A 24,959-nucleotide genomic window follows, 5' to 3' on the forward strand; every position below is an offset into this window, starting at 1 on the left:
AATATCCACCGTGTGTCTACCGTGATATTCCGTAGTAATCCGGGGTCACTGGCAATCACTTTATACACAGTAGAGCTACGACGAAGTACGGTCCTGGGACGGCATAGCGCAGGCGAAGCACGGTATTGCTCCGTCTTGTACCGGTGGGGTAGGGAAAGTTACGGTAAGCCTAGGTTTATTCGCCGATTAACTCCCGGTTATATCCGGAAAATGCCGGTAAACCTCCGGTTGAGTCCCGTAGAACCCCGTTTCACAACGGACTGTTGGGGTTTAACCAGTTGTGTGCCGGGTGACTCCGGTCACACGACGATGACAGGTGAGATCACGGATCTATGACGGTAACAGACGTGAAGGTGCGGTGACATAAGGTAATTATGATGATATAGTATATAAAAACATAAACAATCCTAGTTTGAAACAGTGTAGTTAGAATGTTTGTTAGAGCACAAAATGAACTATTATAATATATCAATAACTAGAACAGATACAGGCTCCATCCGTTGAAATATCAGTTACATATATTGTTCATCTGTAAGACGTAAGGGTGCTGTTTTTTTTTTTTTTGTTTTTTTTTGGCTTCTTTTTCTTTTGGTTTTGCCCCGGAGATTGTGGGGAGTGATTCAAAGGCGATTTACCATGAAGTTGATTTGGGGAGGGAGGTTTTTTGCCTTCCAGCAGAGTCTTCGTCCAAATGGCTCTATGTTTGCCTCTCAGTAGAGTCGTCTTCAAATTGGCTTCCCACTGGTGGCAATTTTCTGGCAGGTTTCTTGGTCTTCGGCATGATGTTTTGCTTCTAGTGACTACAAGATAAGTGATAGGGATCCGACGTACTTCCTACAGTGAAATGTATCGTGATACCGTGACAGTTTGTATGTAAGTACGTAAAGTATGAAAACATTTTATTATACTGGATGTTAATCAAATATTTACAAATACACGAAAGAAAGCAACCGGTCTAGTTCGCCTATATTCTACGATGATATGACGTTGTTTGGAATATTTGACAATTTCCTTTACATTATAAAGCACATACAGAAAAAGAGATATATGAAATGAAAATTTTACAGAATGAATACATATGTAATTACATATCTGATATGACAATATTATAACATTAATCAATACGCATATTTTATACTGTTACGAAACACACAGGATTTAATGCCTGCATGTGTTTAATCACTCATTTAGCACTCTTGATTGAATATATGGCATGCTATGTAAACAGTGTGAATTTTGAATTAGAATTCGGCGACAGTATTGCTCATTATATACATATCTGAAGTAAATTAAGGGTTAAATGTGAAAAGTTCTAATTGTTTGTAATTGTCAAAACATGCCGAAAAATATTAGGAATTGGTATTTCTCTTCGGCAGAAAGTTAATCTCATTGAGGAATTTAATAGGAGAACAAAGTGAATTAATATTGCAGTTACAAAACACACAACATACTGGACACTACAAGCATGGTCAAACAGTCATAATACGCAACTTCCGCTGCAGAGATGATTTTTTCTACTTTAAGGCACACTATCGCTGCCTAGGCCATAACTTGGGTTACTTCCACTTGTATCTGTCCCATTGGTGACTGTTACTGGAAATAAGTAAACTTCAGCTGTTAATTGCAAGTCCATATAATTGCTAAAAATATTGAATATAAAACGGCCATGACCGGATTTCAGTCATTATTACGGTTATACAATTTCGTTTTATTTTCATTGTACAAAAACGCGTTAACTTTTGATTATGAAAATGTATATTATCTAAACGAAATTCAGCCAATTTTCGCGCACGAAGAAAATGTAAAAGTTTGTAAAAAATAATCAAAGCATTTCTGTTATTACACGAAACTATCAAAATATTTAAAAGACAGGCGTCATGATGAAGGCCCATCAAACTGTGCAAAGCATTAAATGAACTTTGTAACAGAAGTTTTGTAAGAATAATATATAATAAGTTATACAACAGTATAATTTGTGTTCTATTCTGAAGACATCTTCATTCAGACATTACTGTTGTACGGTACTGTTGTAAGGTTAGGTACATTAACATATGAGCCGTGCCATGAGAAAACCAACATAGTGCGTTTGCGACCAGCATGGATCCAGACCAGCCTGTGCATCCGCGCAGTCTGGTCAGGATCCATGCTGTTCACTTTCAAAGCCTATTGGAATTAGAGAAACTGTTAGCGAACAGCATGGATCCGCGGATGCGCAGGCTGGTCTGGATCCATGCTGGTCGCAAAGCCACTATGTTGGTTATCTCATGGCGCGGCTCATTTCTAAATCTTTTCAAATATGAGAAAATATGGTAGTTAAAGTGGAGTGTAATGCTTTATGAAATTGTGAACGCTAAAATATTCAGCGTTTTGTATCTTTTTTAACATACTTTGAAAATATATAAACCTGTACGATTTTGGAAATGTCTTTGACATTTCTAAAGAAATAAGACAACCCAATTATAGTCCTTATAATTACAAAAACATATGTCACCAAATAGAAAGACATTTTACCCATCATTTTTTTATCAGGATTCAAAGCTAGAGGTGAAACCATATACTCAAATATTTTATTGCGTGTTATACAGTACTCACTGCTTCGAAATTCTATGTCACAAAATACTCATACCAATTTTCAAGTTAATTGTGTGCATTTGAATATGCACTGGCACAGTGTTATAATCCCTTAACTGTACCAAAAAAAATGTTATAAGATAAAAACAAATACAAACATACTTTTCTACTTCTAATTACTTATAACAGTTTTAGTTATAAGCCCTATACTATGATTCATGTTGTTTTATCTATTGACATTTCCAACAATGTGTAGGTTTCTATATACAATAAAAAAGATGAAAACCTTTCCCTTTGCAAATTTAAGTGAAGAACAATACATCAACTTAAATAATATTGCAAAATAGTTGTATGAATATCTGTCAGTCATAAGAGTCACATTTGCAAGATTTTTTTAAAATGTGGCTCAAAGTGATTGAAAATTACCATGAAAAATGCTCCATTAAATGATAGATTCATAATTACTGAAACAATAAGAAAAATTAAAAAAAAGTTCATTTTGTCTTCTGTGACCCTTTAGGATCACTAATATTATCAATCTGTACATTGAACAAAAAAACTGAAAAAAAAATACAATCACAGACAAAATGTAAATCAAACAGTTCTATACACAATAAAGGGTTTCCACATTAATGACCACATAAATATGTATTCTTCATAATATAGCGTTGTTAACGTTAAGTGTGTAACTAATGTAACTTCTATTCTAATGAGTCTTACCGTCTTTATTGTTTGTAACTTGAGTCTCATTATCATGACTTTGTGAACGACTTGATCTGTTTCGTCTGAAACAATCAAGATATATATTCCTTCTTGAACTCACTGAATATAATCATTTTTTATATTATACGCATCGGGTTTTCAAAAGCTCGCTCTCATTTGTTTTTGATCAATACAAATACCATAAGCTGGCTTGAATTCGCTATGATAGTATGATAATACGTCCTTTCAGCCTCTTGTATTATCCTTTACAGATGACAGTTGTAACAGCTGACTATAATATGAATGTAAAAACTTACTATCTAAACGCGGATGCTGTAACTTTGTAATTTGAATATAAGGGTAACAGCATACATGTGGTCATTTATGTGGAAATGAAATATGGTGCTCATAAACTGCTAATTTTTACAAATTCTCCTCAGTAAACATATAAGACCTACATGCAATATACAGTCACACCGAGACCAACCAGAACGGCAAATGTCAGAGGTATGCTAACTGCAATACCATAATTAGTCGAGGCGGCTGATGTAATATTGCCTTGTCTTTCTGAAATCAGATACATAATACCAGTGTTTTTTTTAAAGTTCCATCAGGCTTTAAAGTTTATGTTAAAGAATGAAATATTTATCCAAACAGATGCTATGTATAAATATAATTACATGGTAAGAAAAGCACTACTATCAATATGGCACATGGACTTGTACTGTCAGAGCCATAATCGAAAGGAATATATATAATAAAACTTCCTACTATGTCAATCAATATTCAAACTTTTGACAAATATAAGAGAGTTATTCAGTTATTAAAACAGAATTCAACAATATTTATATCCTTACTATACCTGGTATTTGGGAACCTAATTCTATTCATTCCGTAAAGTACCGTAGGTTAATTCATGCTAACTAGGAACTGTCATATATATCATCAACAAAAGAATGTTCCCACAAACCAGGTCGTAGTAATAATTAACATATTCATAACAAAAACTGTAGCAGCCACATTGTAAACAGATGCATTATGAGCCTTTAAACTTAGCAAGTACACTTTGGGTAGGAATTTATAATCTCTTCATTTCTAACGGAATTTAGCTTAGAATGTACATCTCACTTTGAATAATAACAAATGGAAGGAAACGAATCAGTAAAACTAATGAAGAATGTTGAATATGATCATAATTTCTAATACCTCTCAGCCGCTCCCTTACGAACTGAACAAACCACTTTAAACAGTAATTATATATAAACACATTTGTAAGAGGAATATATCACATTCCATCAAAATTAAAGGTAGCAAGAGCTTCGCAAGGCGGGGCAATATACGACCGAAATTCGAGATCAGAGGAGGAGAAGTAAAATTTGTTTGGGGGAGGGGATGTACTGTGGCGGCGGGCGGCGATTAAGGGGTTTTGTGTTTAGCGGAATACAACCTTAAAAATAACTAATAGCTAAAAGTGGAGTTTCGGGGAAAAGGGGCAGGGTTTAATGAGTGCGGGGAGTGGAAAATAATATATGTTTTTTTTTTTATTCCTCCCCCGCCCACCCACCACCAGTATTCCAAATATAAAGTCAATACCTTGTATAGTTTTGAAGTTGTGCTCTGGACATAAAATACAAAGGACAGAGTTGATATTTTAACTTAATTTGTGACATTGACGTTTGACTTAACGACTAATTTCATGCCCTCTGCACATTGTCTCATCGCGATCCACCTATATGCCAAGTTTAAAGAATATAACTTGAATAGATGGAAAGTTATTCTCCAGACACGAAATACGAGGGACAAATTTGACCTTTGAGCTCCATTTGTGACCTTTGACATTTGACCGATCCACTTGGTTCATGCGCTTTGTACATCGTTCCGGACAGGCGTCATCACATATAATACATCCGTTTTTCAAAACAGGCGTATAAAAGTGTTTGTGAATATAATACTACCATTGCATAAATAACCATGATATCCATCTGCACATCCACTACTGGAACAACGTCCAGTTTCGTGGTTGCATGTCTCAGTACTGTTACACATCCCACACTCCGTGTCACAGTGGAGACCATAGTAACCATGAGGGGCATTCTGTAATATAGATTCAATGTTTGTTACCGAAATATTGTGCAATCATATTATCATAAATCAAGAAAGAAACAGTACCGATAGATAACGTATAGTCTGAACGGCTAGATCCCACGTTTACTGTTTAAACTGTATAAATTATTTTAAGCATCTTTGATATCTTTTATACCTTTTTCTGATGTAATGGAAATAGTAACAGGAACTGGTGCCAAAATTTTTCTCGTATTTGAACTAGATCTGTTTTACCGAGATGCACACAAGATAACAGCAAAGAAATATTATTTCAAATGTACTTAGATAAGAATAGTATATTCAAATAAATGAAAAAACATCGTCGTTTTCTTTTCTAACAATACTTACTTTTGTTCAGAAATATTAACCAGCAGGAATCAGGAAAAATGTCGTCAAGTAATTCTACATAGTTCCATAAAATTTGTACAATAAAACACTCATTAAAACAACATAGTTTTACACATGATTACAGACCTTGCGTAACAGTCCCAAATCAAAGCAAAACAACAAACATAATGGCGATGCACTTCTGGCTCGGGCGACTGAGTCTACTGGTACATGACAGTGTACATGAAATAATAGACTTACTCTTGTTGCATGATTCACCAGTCCAACCAACTTCACAGACGGGTGATTCACATATCCCTTGAGTACGATCACATTCCATTTTATCTGCACAGTGACAATATTCCCGACATTCCTCACCATACCTTCCTAGAGGACAGTCTGAAAGCAAAGAAAGCATTATCGCACACTTTTACATGAAGTCAGGATTCCAGGACAAAAGACAGCATGTATGTAGCTCGATTTGTTGCAAAAATATAACTTTTTGTTGTTCAACGAAATTAGATATATTCATCCACAGTGTTAAAAACCAACGAAATATTCAGGACCCCTGTAAACAATGACGGTATTGACATTCATGAATATAAAATTCAACTGGTCAGTATCAGGTGATTGCTAGAAATAGTTGGCATGCCAGAAACTGAAAATGTGATTCCTGTACAACTATGACTTTTTAATATAATAAAATTTCAGCTACCGTTAAAACTCAAGTTACGAAGCACAGAAAATCATTCTAGTTTCAAAACGTTCACTATTATCATAAAAATGACAAATTTCAATCTTCCTAACAATGTGCAACATTTTTGTTGTTAATTTACAAAGAGAAAAAAAAACGAAATGTTCAAATTTAAGGGACATATACGTCAGCATTGACACAGTATGCGTTATCATGGCAACAATGACGTCAATGACATAGTCTGTTCCAGTCTGTAAGGTAAAGTTATGAACTTTCATACAATAACTTTTTTCTGGGACGAGAAAATCTACTATCAGGAACAAAGCTATTGAGTTATTTGATCTTTGTCGAGTTTAAAGTAAACCAAATCAAAATTTAAGACTCGACTCCAATGCCAATGGCCTAATTAAGTTTGGAGACCATGATGTTAGAAGTCCGATGATCTTATAAGGCAGAGGTCATTAAAATATCACAGAATAGAGCACAAACAGTTTTAAACCATTCTGACATTACTATTAGTGAATGTACGTGAACGGTCAAAGTATTTTTTATTCAGTACAGGCATATGAAGCACCTACCTCCCTCATAAACATTTACTTCACATATTGTTAGTTTCCCAACTCTTTCTATTTCTATAATTTTTGCAATGGTATTTGGTAGAGTCAGATTAATGTGATCCTCGTCCATAACCGTGTTGATGTAAACTGTTTCGCTTATTTCGGATGTGTCATTTCCTAAATTAAGTTTGAAACCTTGAAGCTGTTGATATGAATTCTCTGGAAAAAAACATTCCATCTTAAACATTTACGATGCATTAGTACTTAAACATAATCGAAACAAGTCTAACACAAAGTCAAGACGTTAAAAATCTTTAAAATATTTCCTTTTTGATATCCTGGAAAAACGATATTCCACGAGACAGTTATACTCCTCAATAGTGAAATTGCCAGTGAACAATGAATGGTTTTGTTTAGGTGAGGCTGTCCTTTTAAAAAGTGGATAATCCTGTCGGTTATGCATACCTTAATTCTTTTTTAGAAAAGTCAAAACTTTCATATATATACAATGTATCAATAATATCAAATATATCAAAAATAATATCAATTATGCATACAGTCAGGAATTTCAAATTCTTACCTTGCTGTCGCCCAAACACTTCGATCCTGTTTATTGGATACTTCTTTCCTAAATCTACTCTCCACCAGGATGTTTGTTCGTTTTTAGTAGAGCTGCAACACTGACATTTTACAGGATCTGGACCGATCTCACCGTCAATAGCCCTTTCTGAAGTCCAGTTCATGTGTGTGGAAGACATTGATGTGTGAACAGTCTCCTTTACTGCTTCAATCAGATTTAAAGCTGCAAAATTTTGTAGAAAATGAATGATCACATATAAACAGCAATTCATAGCCTTAATCAGCCGATTCGCTTACTAGTATTCAACACATGTATAGATAACGTTTCACTAGACAACGCGTCTTTGAGTCCCAGGGAAAGCCAATGTTCTCTACAACATAGCAGGTCAATATTCTGCTTTGGCCACACCAAATTGATAAGTTGTTCATCGGATTTTTTTCTGAAAAATTTGAAGCGGCGAGCGAAAAAATAATTTAAATATTTTTTTTGGTTTTTGAGAAAATCAGGAGCGAGCGAAGAGCGAAGACATATATTTGTCTTCATTTGGCTCTCGACTGACTAATAAAACCTTAAAATAGAATGTATAGCCCTTTTAAATTAAAAAGTAAGTCCCCAGGGATTGAGAAAATCTAACCCGCAGACGCACAACAACGCGAACTCGTGAAAAAAGGTAATAACATTGTCATACAGTACAGTGTAATCAAATATCGAATCGAATATTTTTTTGTATTTTTATATTATTTGAAAATGTAGCATTCTTAGCTGACTTTACAAAGTTTTTGATACATCAAATATCTATGTGAGTGTTGCTAGATCTATTAAAGCTTCTGATTTGAAACTTAGAACAGTTATTTACTGTCAAAGTCTACATCAGGAGAAACAATACTTTTAAGTCTGAATCTAGACAGAGTTACGCCCCTTTTTAACATAGAATATTTTTAATTAAGTTTTATATAATGACCAATAGCTCTGTACTTCAAAAGCTTCTGACTATTCTGTCCCTTTTACTGGCAAAGCTCTGATTTAGAAAAGTCGAGCATGATGTCTTATGTACAGCTCTTTTTTCTAACTTTAAACTTTCATAACATATTAAATTTGTTGAAACAAAGTCTCAATTAAAGTCTGAAATGGAGATTAACGTGCATTAACGTTAGTCTACTAAATGATTGGAAAATTTGAAAATCAAAACTGTCCTGAAAACAACTCGTAATGTAAATTCCTTACCCCACCAACTTTCGTATGCAAATGCTGATCATTTGGACAGGAAAAAACAACAGAAAACAGATAAGTGACATGCATCCATAAGTATTTACCCTTACCAAAATAATGTAGATTGATGTTATCAAACAAATCAGTATGTTTTTCTTCATCCAGTTTCAATGAAATAAATCGATTTTTTTGTAGTATGTAATTTGGTAAACATTTGAAGAAAATGGCGTAACTGCATAAAGGGGAAATAACTTTAATGCAACTAGATATAAGTATTATGATTTATTATAGACGATGTGTGCGTAGTATGTATTTATTTTGATTAAAATCCATTTGAGAACAATCTGGGACTGGAAGTATAAGCATTTATACACTTTTACGTCCGTAAAAAGTAGCGCACCAAAAAATTTTGGACTGATTTTTTTCAATGGGGCGAGCGCAAGCCAAAAACAAAAAAAATTATTTTTTTTTGTGTTTCTGAAAACATACGAGCGGCAAATCCGATGAACAACTTTTTAATTTGGTGAGGCCTTTGATACATTTATAAATTGCTTCAGAACATGCGATCTTTGTGTTAAGTCCAAAACAGTGCTAAATCAAATGACCACCTTAAAATTATTAAAATAACCTTTAAAATGTCACCAAACTAATTAGAATAAACATTGTGTAATGGTTTGCTTATATGATCATCTATTTGACAAACAGATTGATCATATAAACAACAAGAGCTGTCGGAGGACAGCAACGCTCGACTATTCAACAGCCTTGTCAATTGAATGAATACAAAAGTCAATAAAAGGGGCATAATTTTGTAAAAATGGGAAAAGGGGTTATGAAACCTTCACAGAGCTTATCAGCTCATAAAGTGAACAAGTGCGTGAAGTTTCAATCCTTTCCCATAAGTGGATACTGAAATACCAGCTTACATACAAAAACTTAACCAAAAACTGCTAAGTCGAAAAAGGGGCATAATTTTGAAAAAAATGCAAAGTAGAGTTAAGGGACCTACACAGGACACGTCAGATCATGACAGTGAACAGGTGTGTGAAGTTTCAATCCATTCCCATTAGTGGGTACTGAGATACCAGCTTACATACAAAACCTTAACCAAGAATTTCTATGTCGAAAAGGGGACATAATTTTGTAAAAAAGCAAAATGGAGTTATGGAACCTGTCCAATGTAGGTCAGTTTATCACAGTGAATAAGTGTGTGAAGTTTCAAATCATTCCCACAAGTGGTGACTGAGATACCAGCTTACATACAAAACCTTAACCAAATCGGGACGCGGACGCCGACGCGGACGCCGACGCATGGGTAAGTCCAATAGCTCTACTATTCTTTGAATAGAAGTTTCAATCCATTCCCACAAGTGGTTACTGAGATATCACATACAAAACCTTAACCAAGAATTTCTAAGTCGAAAAGGGGACATAATTTTGTAAAAATGAAAAATAGAGTTATGGAACCTGTGCAATGTAGGTCAGTTTATCACAGTGAATAAGTGTGTGAAGTTTCAATCCATTCCCACAAGTGGTTACTGAGATACCAGCTTACATACAAAACCTTAACCAAGAATTTCTAAGTTGAAAAAGGGGCATAATTTTGTAAAAAAGCAAAATAGAGTTATGGAACCTGTGCAATGTAGGTCAGTTTATCACAGTGAATAAGTGTGTGGAGTTTCAATCCATTCCCACAAGTGGTGACTGAGATACCAGCTTACATACAAAACCTTAACCAAATCGGGACGCGGACGCCGACGCGGACGCGGACGCCGACGCATGGGTGAGTCCAATAGCTCTACTATTCTTTGAATAGTCGAGCTAAAAACATGTCATCAGTCCGATAAACAATACCTATTTAATTTACTGTCTATAACTCAAAGGATAAATAGATATGGTACATATACATGTATATAGATAAATGCTTCAAATTCATTTCTGGTCGCAGTTTATGTACTGTTGATTTAATTATGTTTTAACTGGTATGAAAATTTTAGTTTCACTGTTCACTTAACACAGTTATCAATTGTGAATAACTCTTTTCAGCACTTAAGCTTAAGAGGGAGCGGACAATCGTGAGCGCGATCTTCTGGCAAGGCGTATGTTTGATAAAAGATTTCTGAAATCAATCGTCTTCCACCTCTGATACATGTTGAGAACTGGCAGTTACCTGTGCAGGTAAGTACCGATACAAAGTCCAAGAACACTGGTAATTTAAAGCTACATATCTGAAATATTATTGAAACCACGATGCAAAACAAACAAATACTTCAGCTTCCAGACTATGCACGTGTGTGACCCTCACTTTGTATGATTTATGAATACTTACATTGTGGTGAATATTTATTCATGATATTTAAATTAAATAAGTGGCGAGTAGTTTCTTGATCGCCACGAATTTATGGAACTTGCAGTTACCTGTGGAGAACAGGTAAGTAACGGTACAAAAATCTAAGAACACAGGTTAGGCCACATATCTGAAATACTATTTAAACCACGATGCTAAACACAAAACAAACAAAACCTTAAGCAATTTACAGTGCTTCTAGACTCCGCAGTTATATGATCCTCACTGTGGTAGAATCTATGACCACTTTCATGGTGGTCAAATATTTATGTACGATATTACTCCCTTGAAATCAAATATTAATGCAAGTGTAGTTTTTTGATCACCACAAATTTATGAAACTATATGATACAAAATGATAATTACTGCTTTGTAACTGAGATAGACCACGGAGATATAACTTAAAGCTTCTATCAATTTGACTAACCTTCTTTACACAAACTTCCAATATAGCCAGGTTTGCAGCCATCAGGACAGTTACCGGTGACATGGTTACAGTGTTTGTCGTCTTTACATTTGCCACATTCAAGCTGACATCTTAATCCAAACTTACCCTGACCACATTCTGTATGTATATTTATAAGTTTTGTATTGAATTATTCCAATAGAAAATGTTTGTACAATTCCATTGCGTTTGTTAATAGATATTTAATTTACTGGTATCTGGTACTACAGCAATGATGACATGAAATGCAAATACACTGACGAATCAATGTGACACAGACATTTGTTCACATCATGTTTGTGTTTGTTGCTACCTCATATTAACTTTCATCCTTGCATGGAAAGTTATTCTATTACAATACAAATGGCTTCATTTCAAAACAACTGTATTTCTACGTCATTTGTGTAGAAAGTTTTGTTTTGGAGTAAAGCGCATCTTGCCTGGCTATTGCTTTGATATGACTCCATGTGCATAGAATGAGGATTCCAGAGTTACTTAAACAAATCCTTACCACACTTAAAAAATTGCTGATTTTAGAGATGCCGCTGAAAGGCTGCTAATATTCATAGCTTTACCTAAAATCGTTTAATAATTTATCTTACCATTTTCACAATGGGTTCCTTCATATCCCGGAGCACAGTTATTCGGACAAACGCCATAGTCCTTGGAACAGTTGGCACCATTTAAACAATGACATTTGCGTGTGCATCCTTGGCCAAAGTGATGTTCCGGACATTCTGGAAATAAGTACAAGAAAGTAACTAAAGTTGCTAGAAAATCAATTATTAAACAAATGATGCTAAGATAGTTCTGTTCGGGTCAATCTATTTTCTACCATGTAGAATTTTATTAAACCATAATTTCTTAAAACTTCAGAAAATACTTAGAAATTTCGGCAAAATAAAAAATTGGGTCGTGTGCTGGAGCGAATGCTACAATGATTTGAAAACACGTTTTGAAATGCGTCCATGGGAAAATCACAGATTGGATTATATTTTCGCGAACAGCTATTTTTCTACAATGTAGATCTGAACGAAACTTCTCACAACTGTAAATAAACACATGGTCTATAATATGGTGTAATAATATGTATAGATCCGTATACCTGTTGGTTTTTTTTAGATATTTATCCATGATGAAAAAGATCCGCACAGTATTGTTTTGAATTGTTTATCGTGTCAAACGCTTTTATGTCATAATTTATTCTTAAAAAGATATTAACGTTACCTTTGTAACATATTTACTCATGGGTTGCCATCAATTCATAAAATGATTTTCATTTCCATATACCGAGTCCAGGCTTTATTCTACGTTATCAGGATAAATGGCGTTACGCCATTACTTCCGGTTTATCATGTATGCAGAACTACCGTAATCACAAAATCATTATTCAAACATCACAGTGCATCACTGCAATAAAATATAGTGTATACCAGTATCACAGGCTTCTCCATGAAAACCGATATCGCATATGGCAGACACACATGTTCCATCATTTCTATCGCAAAGTTTTTGGTCTGCGCAATGACATTCTTTACTACATTCCACACCAAATCGTCCAACACTGCACTCTGAGGGGAAAAATTTTGTTTATATGCTAAGCGCACCATATCTTTGATTCCAGGTCAGAGCAATCTTTTCTTAAACATCGCATGTGTTAACATAAACATTTTCAACTAATGTCATGTAGAATGAGTGACGTATAGCTGGCTGTGTGCATAGCATATGGCTTTTCTTATTAGACGTTTGTGCTTACCATATGAGCGTGTTATTAGTCAGATATTGTTGCGTTTAATGCATCTAATAGGTTTGATTAGTTCATCGATTGGGTCTGCAGAAGAAATGTTTTCAAACAAACACAGATCACGACCTTTCCTCCATGGTGAGTGGTCAGGATCATCATTCGTTCATTTAGACAAGATACATGAGAGTTTTTGTTTAAATATACATAAGGTTTTGCCCCACACTTAGTCCAAACGGGTGAGTGAGGTCTCTAATAATATGAGTCACTTTAGCCTTTCTTTGAATTCATTCTAGCGATTGACAATGAATTTGCTTACCTTATAATTAGGGGCCAATTCTCTGACACAAAGTATGACTGCAAAGGATGCTTCTAAAACGTTCTATATTCCTGACTGTAAGGCTCTCTCAGCCAATTTTTATTAATTTCTTCAAATGGTTCCGGATGAATAAAATATAGACAAAGATTCAAAAGGATAGCCGCGTTATCAGAACACAGCGCCACTAAAGCAAAACCTTACATAAGTGTTTGTGTATGGTTATGTATATAGAGGTTGTGTATACAATGATACAAAGAACAACAGACAGAAAAAAACGATTTCAAATGGGTAACGTCTTGGAAAAACATAACTAGGGAGCTTAACGCTGTAAATGTCTGAAATCTCCCCTATATCCAAAAGTTGATTATACATTATAATAAAACTAATCCCTAACGCACATAATGATAAGAAAAGGCACGATAAGTAAAGTACAGCTTTAGTCGTAAATACATGTTTGTGTCAAAAGAAACCACAACGAACCATACAAACATGTGCTCATCATTACCTTTGCAGAGGCAGAGCATCATTTAGGACCAGAAGACAGGCCAGAAGTCATATAAACAATTTTGATTATAATTATTGAATTCTTATATTATTTTACATAACTTGGTGCTTATAATATAAATATGACGTATTGATTACTCTTAGTCTAAATGTTCTGTCGATTACGAAAGATTCTATGTTGAATTTACCTCCTTCAATTACTTGAACTTCGCAGATTGTAAGCTTCCCCGGTCTTCTTATTTCTATAAACCTTGCTAAAGTGTTTGGTATGGTAACTTCACGTGTGTTGTTTGATACTAAAATGTTTGCAAATACTGGTTGTTCACTGTTCAATGAATCATTTTGCAGACGCAGGTCAAACCCGGTAAGTTGTTGGAATACATTTTCTGAAATAACGGCTTTAGTTGATATTGATGATACAAATAACGAAAAACATCTTAGTATAACAGATGACGCCAAACATTCCTGTTGCCTTGAAAAGTCCTTTGTATGTTTAGAATTAATTTAAGTCGGGAGAATGTATTTTTTCTGTTGAGTGAAAAGAAATGAAACCTTACACTTTTTGATAATTTTGATTTCTCGAGTTCATCCGGTGCAAGCAGTACATTTTTAACGGTTACTAGTTTTAGACTGCAAACACTTCCGGTCATAAGAACTTACAAGATACATTGTACTTTTGAGCAAAGTAGCTCTTGATTTATTTCCTGTATGACGAAGTGCTTATTACTTCTTTGTAATTTAACGCAGGTTTTTCGAACAGCCCGATGACAATTCTTGCAATTTAAATACATGTTCATTTCATACAAAGGTCATATTGTGTGCATAAGTAATATAAAGGCATTTGGAAAAAATACAAAAAAAAGATGTTATCTTTTGAGAGTTATGCGAATACACGGGCGTTTTGAAATAAAAGCAATATCTTCTTAAAAGTTATAAAAATGCAAGATTGTATTTAAAATAACATTGCCTTCCGGCGTCACTTTATTCGAGATGTGGGGCCTCCGTGGCCGAGTGGTTAGAGTCGTTGACTTCAAACCATTTGCCCCTCATCGATGTGGGTTCGAAACCTCATTTGGGGCGTAGAATTCTTCACGTGAGGAAGCCATCCAGCTGGCTTACGGAAGGTCGGTGGTTCTACCCGGATGCCCGCTCGTGATGAAATAGTGCACGGAGGGGCACCTGGGGTCTTCCTCCACCATTAAAGTTGGAAAGTCGCCATATTACCTAAAATTGTGTCGGTGCGACGTTAAACCCAACAAATTAAATAAATTATTCGAGATGTTTAAGAGCCAGATTCTCCACCTTACCGTTGACCCTTCCATAAACACTTACTTTCGCGATTGGGTGTTGTTTCTGTAAATCGATCTTCAACCACGATACCATATCATTCCTAGTTCCGCTACAGCATTGGCATGTGGTAGGATCTGCTACAAATGTACCATCTAAAGATCTTTCTGCTTTCCAGTCTTGATAAACGGACGACGTCGATACTGTTACTTCATTCTTTATTTTTGCCAGAAGATTTGAATCTGAAAAATGCAAGGTTTGTCAAATACTGTGTGTTTACATTTTTTTGTTTTGAAATCAAAGTTTCTTATAATAGTCAATTCTATTTTCTCTCTAAACGGGTTTAAAACTGTGTAAGTGAGACGTCTAGCGTAATGACAAACAGAAAGTAAGTACCTGTGTCACAACGGAGCCCGTTGAATCCGGGATGACAACCATTTGTACATTCTCCAGTAATATGATCACAAGTTTGGTTGTTCTTGCATCGTCCACATTTCCGCTCGCAGTTAGTTCCAAAGTGGCCATCACTGCATGCTATGGTAAGATTTTTTTATTTTGTCATATTCAAATTTATGTTACTAATATTACGAGAAATTCCCTTACAGTTTGCTTTGGTATTTCCCATTTCACAGTTCGACCAGCAAATAAATCATTAAAAGGGTCTGGCACGGCTTTTTCTCCTTTTAAATCTTAATTTAGACGATTTTAGCAGTATTTTGATTGAAACATTTAAGAAAAACCCCATGCTTCATAGATAGAATGTTCTCCAATTCATTATGATTTTATAGAATTTGTGATTTTACAATTTATTGCTTACGTGTTACACATCGACTACCACGCCACCCTTGACTGCAACCGTTTGCACACCTTCCACTGATGCTGTTACACGCTGTTACATTAACACAGTTACCACATTTTTCACCACAGTTAGTCCCGTATGTTCCAGGAAGACAGGCTAAATGTATTGATAAAATATTGTTGTAACAATTATGTTAACAAAAATCATTCCTGAACAGTTGAACTGAATGCAGCAGAATTCTTGGGCAAATTCCACAAACATCAGATAAATTCAAATTTCTGTACATAACGAAGAGGACAACTTTAATGCTAAACAGATATTATATGCAATCACATTGTCGAAGTTTTATTCTTTCAGTGGTCATGATCCTCATAATTCAAATGATGCCTTTGATAAATTCGTGCCAATCTTGGCATAATTTTTATCAATACTTTCGAAGACTCACTTTCTAGGCAACGATTCCCTCTATTTCCAGACTGACACCCCCTTGGACATAAGCCAGTCTCAAGGTTGCAAATATCGTTCTGAAACCATTTTCCACATCTCTCTGTGCAGTTTCTACCATATTTACCACGGTCACATTCTGACAAATATGAACGTAATAAAGACTTGAAACACGTGTATATTTATTCAATTAACGTCTGAAATATAATAGTACAGAGTAATTTGAAGTAAATGTTATAAATTAAAACGAAGTAAAGGTTTCGAGTGACATATGGTTTAAGATAAATAACAATATACTTTATGTATATGACAATAAATGTTGTTACTTACAGAATCGCACAAGTAGTTATTTAGGGTATTTTATTATTAGTGTTACTTGTTTATTACAAGTATTTATAGTCGATTCCCAAGGACGAATTTGAATTGCGTAGCTATTATATAAATATATCAACTGCTTTTTTGCATGTACCGCCTTTGTTACTAACAATGTACCTTTGGTACATAGTGGTGGCACCCAAGGTCCGCTGCATCCTCTTTTGCATTCGCCAGTAAAAACATCACACGGAGAATCTAAACAGTTGCCGCAAATTTTTTGACAAACTTCGCCCCATGATGTGTCATTACATTCTGGTGAAAAATGTACATAGGAATTTAAAAAAAAGATATTACAGTGAGGTCTGAATTAAATGCATGTTATATTTTTTTGTTCGGACAGATTTTAGATTTGTAATGTCAGCAAAACGTTCGGTTTTGGAATAGTTATACCTGGACCAACACTAGATATTTTCAATAAACTGTGCAAGATATTTTAATTGATTAAACTTGAATTTGAATTTAAATATGCATATTGAAGTTTGTTTTCGTTTTCCTTATCAGGTTTTATCTTTCATAAAACTTGACACATTATGTAAGGTATATACAATGTACAATATACTTACAGACGTGTATCGTTGGATGTGGATATATGATATCCATTAAGCATAAAAACTTTCATAGACTGTTATGGAATAATAGCGCAAACAAGGGTAAAAATGTCAAAAGTTATATTTAGTCTTAATATGCTTTTAATGCCAGTACCAGACTAGCATAAACATGTTATGATAATTCCAGCCCATGCATTTTGTCCCTGGATGAATATTATTTGACAGGTGGTCTGTAACGTTCGGGAATTATGGGTTACCACATATTGTTTGTGAATAAAGCATTATGTTTCTCATGACTTATAATTTTACAGCGCCGCTACAAATACCAGATGTTTTCTTTCAAGTAACATCAATTGATTGACATGTATCTGATTTAAACAATTTAAATTGAGCATTAAATGAAATATTCAGTACGCGCCAAAGAAACGTTATGAAAACACAGGTTATAAACATTACAGTATTTATTTGTTTTTACAGATATTAAACCTGTAAAAAGAAATGGGAATACCTGTATTACATGCTCCGTTTATTCCCGTCCATCTACCAGTACATCCGTACGGACAAAAACCGTCTATTTTCATCTGGCCTGTAATCTCATTATTGCAGTAACAGCTCTTCTCACATGTCCAGCCGCACTGATTAGGAGGGCAGTCTATCAAAAGTCAACATAGGGAAATGCTAAACCGCAAGTTATCTCGCTATATGTCTGTCTGTCTGTTTGTCTGCCTGCATATTCGTTTGTTTCTTATTTGTTTTACTGATATATCTAGTAACATTTTTCCTAACTTCCAATCCATCAAAATAGCATACGAAGCACTGTTCATAACCTATATTTATACTTAATTACTGATAGTTAATGAATCTTTTATGATAATATTAGTTACCGAAGAATAAAGATTAACCTGCATATATTTGTAGTTCACAAATTGAAAGCGAAGCTGTCTGGTTATACGGCCGTTTTTCAACTTTCACACAGTTTGTCTTGATAGCGTTCGATAATTTTGTCGTTCTAGGTTGATAGTCTGACGGTAGACTGCTTCCAACTGGATCATCGTAAAATATATCAGTTGTGGAGCTTGGACAGTTTCCAACCGATATATAGAATCCTTGAGATTGTTCTGTAGTAAACGATGATACCATTATGATATGGGACTATTTCTCTAAATGTTTGTTTAGTGCATTTCTTCCCATTAAATACAGTCAAGTTATTTGCAGGCAGTCAACTGTAGTAGAATTAGCAGTATGAACGGGTTTCCCCACATAAGTTTTAATTTCATGGCACTATATTTTGCTGAAGACAATCTTGAAAATATTTTTTATTAGTCACTGTACCACTAATCTATTGTCTCTAACTACGAGATGCCGCAAATTACCAATTTTAGTGAACTCAATAAAGTATGGGAATTGTCATGCATGCTGAATATTGGCCGCGTAGGCATTACTGTTGAGTGTTTGTATCTAGTTTAGAAAAAAAAACTTTTCATTAAGACAAGCGTTTCAAGTATATACTTAAAGTACTTATCCTTTATCAGTAACACCTAGCTACCGAGGATGTGCGTGAAGTTGGCTGCCAACTTCACGCACATCTACCGAGGCACGAAACAATGCACCGATGGTTTCCCAATTGATATATATCAGCTGATATATGTGATAGCTTGTGTTCTGGTATTGGCAAAAATTTCAATATCAAGATTAAAATCAAAATTCGATAATTCAGTGAGGTAATGTAAAAAGGAGTCCAAAGTTCTTTTCACTGAAGATCTTCCTTGGTCTACATAATTCACATATTACTTTTAAAGTTTTAAAAACAATTTTCCTTAAATAAAATGTTTAGTCTGCGATATATGTTTCTGTAAAGAAATTTGATGTGCAATTATCTTACGATAAAATTACCAAAATTATCAATATTTATATCATGTCATTTACAGTATAGATTTGTAAATGTGAATTCATAAAAAATGAGACTGAAATTATGGAAATTTACGCAAGCCGCTGAAATCTGAGAACTAAATGAATCTGCAATTCTAAGTCCTTCGCTAAAAGGGCGTATATAGTGTATAATCTTAAATGTAACATTCAATATTCAGGATAGAATTTATGTCGATAACTTAACCTACAATGTGTCAATTTGTTTTGTTTTGTTTTGTTTTGTTTTGTTTTCCGTTTTCTTTCTGTATTATGCAATATTGGAAGACCTTGCATTTTATCTATGTGACCCAATGCAAAAAAAAAAAAACAACCACAGGGCCAGCTTACTTAACATTGTCTGTACAGCAAACCGATAGCAAAATCAAAGTTTAAGCAATTTATTGATAACAGCGTTTTATAAACATTATTAAACAATACTTGCAGTCTTTTTCTACCAAAATGAGCTTACCTGCAGTTGAAATACGACCATAAAAGCTAATTTCCTGAACCATATATTCTTGCTGAAGATCGATATACCACCATGGATTGTTCTCTTTGCCACCAGTTGCAGAACATGTTGCTTCTTCTATCTGACCAACAGTATCATTGGACGTCGGAATGCGACCGTCAATGCTTTTCTGGACCACCAAGAAGAGTAATTTGTTGACTGGTCTGTCGGCATGTTGAAAGAGATCTGTCTCCCTATAAATTACAGGGGGTGTATCTTTTTTGAACGAATTCATAGAAACATATATACAGACGAATGAATTATGAAAGTTAAATTACGAAGAGAAACATATGGCAATTTAGATATCAACAATTTAAATATTATCACTTTAAGTCACTGTTGGCCACAGTTACGGCATCGTTCTTATGTGTTCTTATGTTATATATGCATTACCAAAAATAGAATTTATGGCAAAATTATGTTAAATACAATTAAACATTGAACTTTAATTCAAGGTTTATACTTCTGCACATAAGCTAAGGTTCATTTCATTTTATATTATGAGTTACAAAATAATATCCTTACAGTCGTTATTCACTGACTTATCATATAAGTCAAAAAATGTTGACATCACTGTACCCAAGATAGCTGCCGTTTCATTTCATAGATGGTATTCAAATTGCTATATCTTTTTTGTTTGTAGTCCGATTTTCATAATTATTTCGTTGGTGTTAATGTTTCACCTACTTCTTTCTAACTAAAAATGGTGCTAAAACTTTAAGTAATCGAAAATATGAGCCATGGATCAAGTTTTGGTTATAAAAACACTAGTCTATGCCTGTAGGACATTAGTAACATTTTGATAATATATCATATGTAAAATACAGATGAAATATAAATGAAGAAAGTATAAAGAAGTACAATTTGAAACTCATGACTACCTTTAAATGGTACATATCTCAAAACTTGTATCATACTAAGCCGAAACAAATTTATTCCTTAATAATTGTAAATAAAAAGTAAATCAAATTGTGCAGTATTTTTGTTATATGTGTTCGCAAGTTTGATGCATATCTGTGGAGATGCCCTGATAACTGTTACCTCCATATATCTGAACTTCGCATAATCTCAGAGCAGCATTGCGTTGTCCGAGTACTAATCTAATGTCTTTTGCCAGTACAGGCTTGATACAATTTACCTCAATCATAGGTAAGCCGGGCATATTTGGGTGTTGGTAACATACGTTTGTGAAGTTGGTTTTTGTTGTGCCTGTTTCTATCCTAAAATTCCGGAAATTCTCTGTTGACATAAAACATGAAAATATTTGAACATTAAACTTTCCGTACAATCCGATTAATGCCGAAATTTGCCAAATGTTATTACTGAAACTTGATCATATGTTCTTGCTTATACCATATACGGGTCTATATCAAGTGTGAAATTAATCAAAAGTACCTATAATGTTCTTACAGGAAAGTAATATGACATTTTACTTGAAAAATTCTTAATTATCTTATCCACAGGTAGTCAATACGGTCGTAATATTGATTTTAGGGTCACCTTCTTAATTCTGAATTTACCGATGCAATTTCATATCGTTTGAGTGTTGTTTTAAGCATTATAACTGACCCACCAAGATCATTTTCAAGTATAAAAATCCTCATGCCGACAATATGATATTCTCTGTCGAGACCTACCCTCCAAGTTTGTTTTCCGTTGTAGTTTGCAATATTTGTTTCGCTGCAGGTATCTATATCTCCGTCTACCGCATTCCTTGAGTGTTTGTTTAAGTTATTATTTTTGCCAATCTGTTCTGTCTCTAGAAAATTCTTAATAAGATCTCCTGTAATTTATACAAATGAATTACACAAGACTGTAACTAGTTATGCAGCTACATGTTACAATGAAAGTATTTTGGTAAGCTATACCCTATAAAGTTTATGGCAACCTTGTTTATACATTATTTTATTTCAAACGGCTAAAATCTAGACATTAAGATGTCGATAGAGAAATAAAAAATGTAAATGATTATTTCTTTGATTACAACGTTATGTATTATAATGGTTTATCTGTTAAATAAACAGTGTCTACGCTAGGTTCATTTGTGAAGTAAACAGTGTCTGTGTTTTGTTATGTCTGTTTGTTATGAGTTTTCGTTTTTTGAATCTTATATCTTTAGACCTGAGCTCCTGCATATGTACAGCGTTACTATGTGTCTTTAACTAAAGCCCCAAATTTAGATATTACATACGGTATTGGCATCCAGGTCCCATCCATCCAGGTGCACAGCCGTTTGTGCATTCCCCTGTGTCTGTGTTATTGCACTGTTCATCATCGGTACAATGACAGCGGAACTGGCAGTCTGGTCCAAACGTAGGTGTTTCCGGATATATACCTGAATAGTCTTCAGAAGAGTGTGTTGTTTTATTAATCCTTAATTTTCAATAATTTGATTATTATCCGGATTTATCTTTTTTTTTCAGTACCATTCTAATAAGGCAGAATATTACTAAGAACAATAAATCAAAATATGACCTAACACATTGTGTAAATCATAAACTATATATTTAGAATTGTATGAACTAGTTTAAGCTTTTTCTTGTTGAGCGACAGTAATTTCATGTAATCATCCATCGTAATGTCTGACACAAAATGCGAATTGGTTCTTCATCCCATTCTTTCGGCCTTATCCGATTTGATCTTATGGAATCAAAAAGATAGTTTTGACTCAAATTATAAAGAAAAAAATAATCCGACAGCGGACTTAATACTAGTATTATATTCTAGCATAAAACTGCTGTTCTTGTCACTTTTCGGGGGTGTTTTAACAGGAGAGAAAACGTGTGTTAACAGAGAGAATCTTGCGCTCGCGTGCTGTTATAACACCTTTTTAAATATGCGCGTTCCGTGGCAAAGCGTAAACGTCATTCGGCCCCAAAATGGATAATTTAAAACGAAATGACGTCAACGTAAAAAAACAACTCAGACATTCCCGCGCATTTCGTGGAAATTTAATGACGTTGAGTGACATTGTATTAATTTATCAGTTTTTACGCTTTTTATGTTAGAATAGCGTTAGCGCATGTTTATTTCGTGTTATAACGTTTGCAGAATCCCTCGGGATACGTTGGTGCCCTCGCCCTGACGGGTTCGTGCACCAACCAATCCCTCGGGATGCTGCAGATGTTATAACACGAAAAAACATGAGTTATCCCTACATTATTATATATATAATTTAATATTGATTTTAAACAAGACTTACTACTTTTAAACAAGACTTACCACTTTTCACGGCTCTTATGAAACATATCACAACGGATACAATGAAAACAAATGCCATTAATTCAAAATCTTCTCACATTCGAGGACCATCAAACAACGCCCGATATAAAATACCTACCACATATTAATATCATTTATATACCTACCGGTATTCTATTTTTGTAGAGCAAGTCACATAACCATATTTGGCAATAATTCTTGATACAAAAAAAAAATAAATTGATTGCTTTGTGTACATAGTGATGTTGGTATCCCGATTCTTAAATTAAGAGACAGCAAATATGATATTTATAGCAACAAAAATAACAAAAAAAACTAGAACAGGTGATGCTATGTACACATTCTAGTATAAAACTGCTGTTATTGTCACTTTTCGCGGGTGTTTTTACAAGAAAGAAAACGTGTCTTAACAGAGAGATTCTCGCGCTCATGTGCTGTTTTAACATCTTTTTATATATGCGCATTCCGTGGCAAAACGTAAACGTATAACGGCACCAAAACGGATAATTCAAAATGAAATGACGTCAACTTGAAAAAAACAAGACAGACTTTACCGCGCATTTCATGGAAATTTAATGACGTTGAGGGACAATGTATTCATTTACCTGGCTTTTACGCGTTTAATGCTAGAATAGCGCATGTTCTTTTCGTGTTATAACATCTTCAGAATCCCTCGGGTACCAACCAATCCCTCGATGCGTTATCCCTACAATTAAAATATTAATTTGTGTCAGAATTTGTTTCGAAAGTCATTTCTAGAGCTTTTATCCTTAATTTGACCAGGAGATAGAGACAGATTTACGTATGCAGTAAACTGTAGCTGCATCTGCAATTAAAACTACCAGATATTTTACGAGGAAAAAAGTACCAGATGATTTACAAAGAAACAAATACCAGATATTTACAAAGAAAACCTTCTAAGAAAAGAAAACAGAATGAATGCTCATCACATACTAAACATTGAGCTGTACATCTTCATTACCTATGTATTTTGTAAATGTTTCATAAAAATCATAAACAAATTTTATTTGCGAGTGATCAAGCCTGGGAGTCTAGTTAAATTTGGTGGTTCCAATGCGCTGTAAAGTGGAATCATCGAAAAAGAACTTCAGATAGGTCCGTCCGAAGAAGCTACATACGAGCAAGTGCCGTCTGTCTTTAGTAAAAGTTATCAAACCTTGCTCTAAAGGTTAAAGATCATGATGCCCAAGACTTGTTTGCAGTTTGAAAGTATTCAGCTCAGTAGTGGCTAACAAACCTACAAACATGCACAAATTTGTGACGAGGACGTAGGCAACAAGTAGGCAAAAATAACTCTATGTTTGTAGCGAAAAAGAAGGCAAAAATATTGACACAGGGTGATAAACAGACGGATCATTCACGTAATGTTACCCTAAAAAAGTACATTATCTCATCGATTTTTTTCTGCAATTTTCTGTAACTGATGAGCTGTCAAAATCTATTTTTAGAGATAAGTGATAATCTCAAGTTTATTCAGTTAGCTAACGCAGGTAACCGAAACCTTTCAAGTAGGCCCTAAGGTTGTACATTTGTAAATCACACTCTATAACGTGATAACGCGACACCACAAGATAACATGACACCAAATCGGACAACATGACACTTTAACGAGATTGTTGTCGTTTTGATGTAAGTATTTTCAATTTTGTCCATACACAATGTGAATCAATGAAAATCAGATTCCTACCAGTTTTCAAGGATAGAAAGAGGCATCTAAGGAATGTTTTCTGAATTAAAAAGACCACCAA

General features: G+C 34.4%; 1 protein-coding gene across 1 annotated transcript; it reads right to left on the bottom strand.

Moving 5' to 3' along the window:
• Window positions 1–818: 818 nt before the first annotated feature.
• Window positions 819–23,304, bottom strand: LOC123525753 (cell death abnormality protein 1-like). The gene is made up of 23 exons (XM_053539705.1): window positions 23,191–23,304; window positions 22,160–22,312; window positions 21,542–21,751; window positions 21,010–21,207; window positions 19,930–20,162; window positions 18,455–18,670; window positions 18,061–18,204; window positions 17,122–17,256; window positions 16,631–16,768; window positions 16,204–16,341; window positions 15,783–15,920; window positions 15,407–15,628; window positions 14,288–14,485; window positions 12,969–13,106; window positions 12,138–12,272; window positions 11,518–11,655; window positions 7,535–7,756; window positions 6,976–7,173; window positions 5,965–6,102; window positions 5,534–5,601; window positions 5,229–5,367; window positions 3,732–3,840; window positions 819–1,593 (listed from the first exon to the last, which is right to left on the bottom strand). Exons 4-23 carry the CDS (start codon window positions 21,030–21,032, stop codon window positions 1,557–1,559), a joined length of 2,907 nt encoding a protein of 968 aa, XP_053395680.1. The 5' UTR covers window positions 21,033–21,207; window positions 21,542–21,751; window positions 22,160–22,312; window positions 23,191–23,304; the 3' UTR covers window positions 819–1,556.
• Between the last annotated feature and the right edge of the window lie 1,655 nt (window positions 23,305–24,959).

Source organism: Mercenaria mercenaria, chromosome 3, assembly GCF_021730395.1.
Source record: "Mercenaria mercenaria strain notata chromosome 3, MADL_Memer_1, whole genome shotgun sequence".
Classification (NCBI taxonomy): domain Eukaryota; kingdom Metazoa; phylum Mollusca; class Bivalvia; order Venerida; family Veneridae; genus Mercenaria; species Mercenaria mercenaria.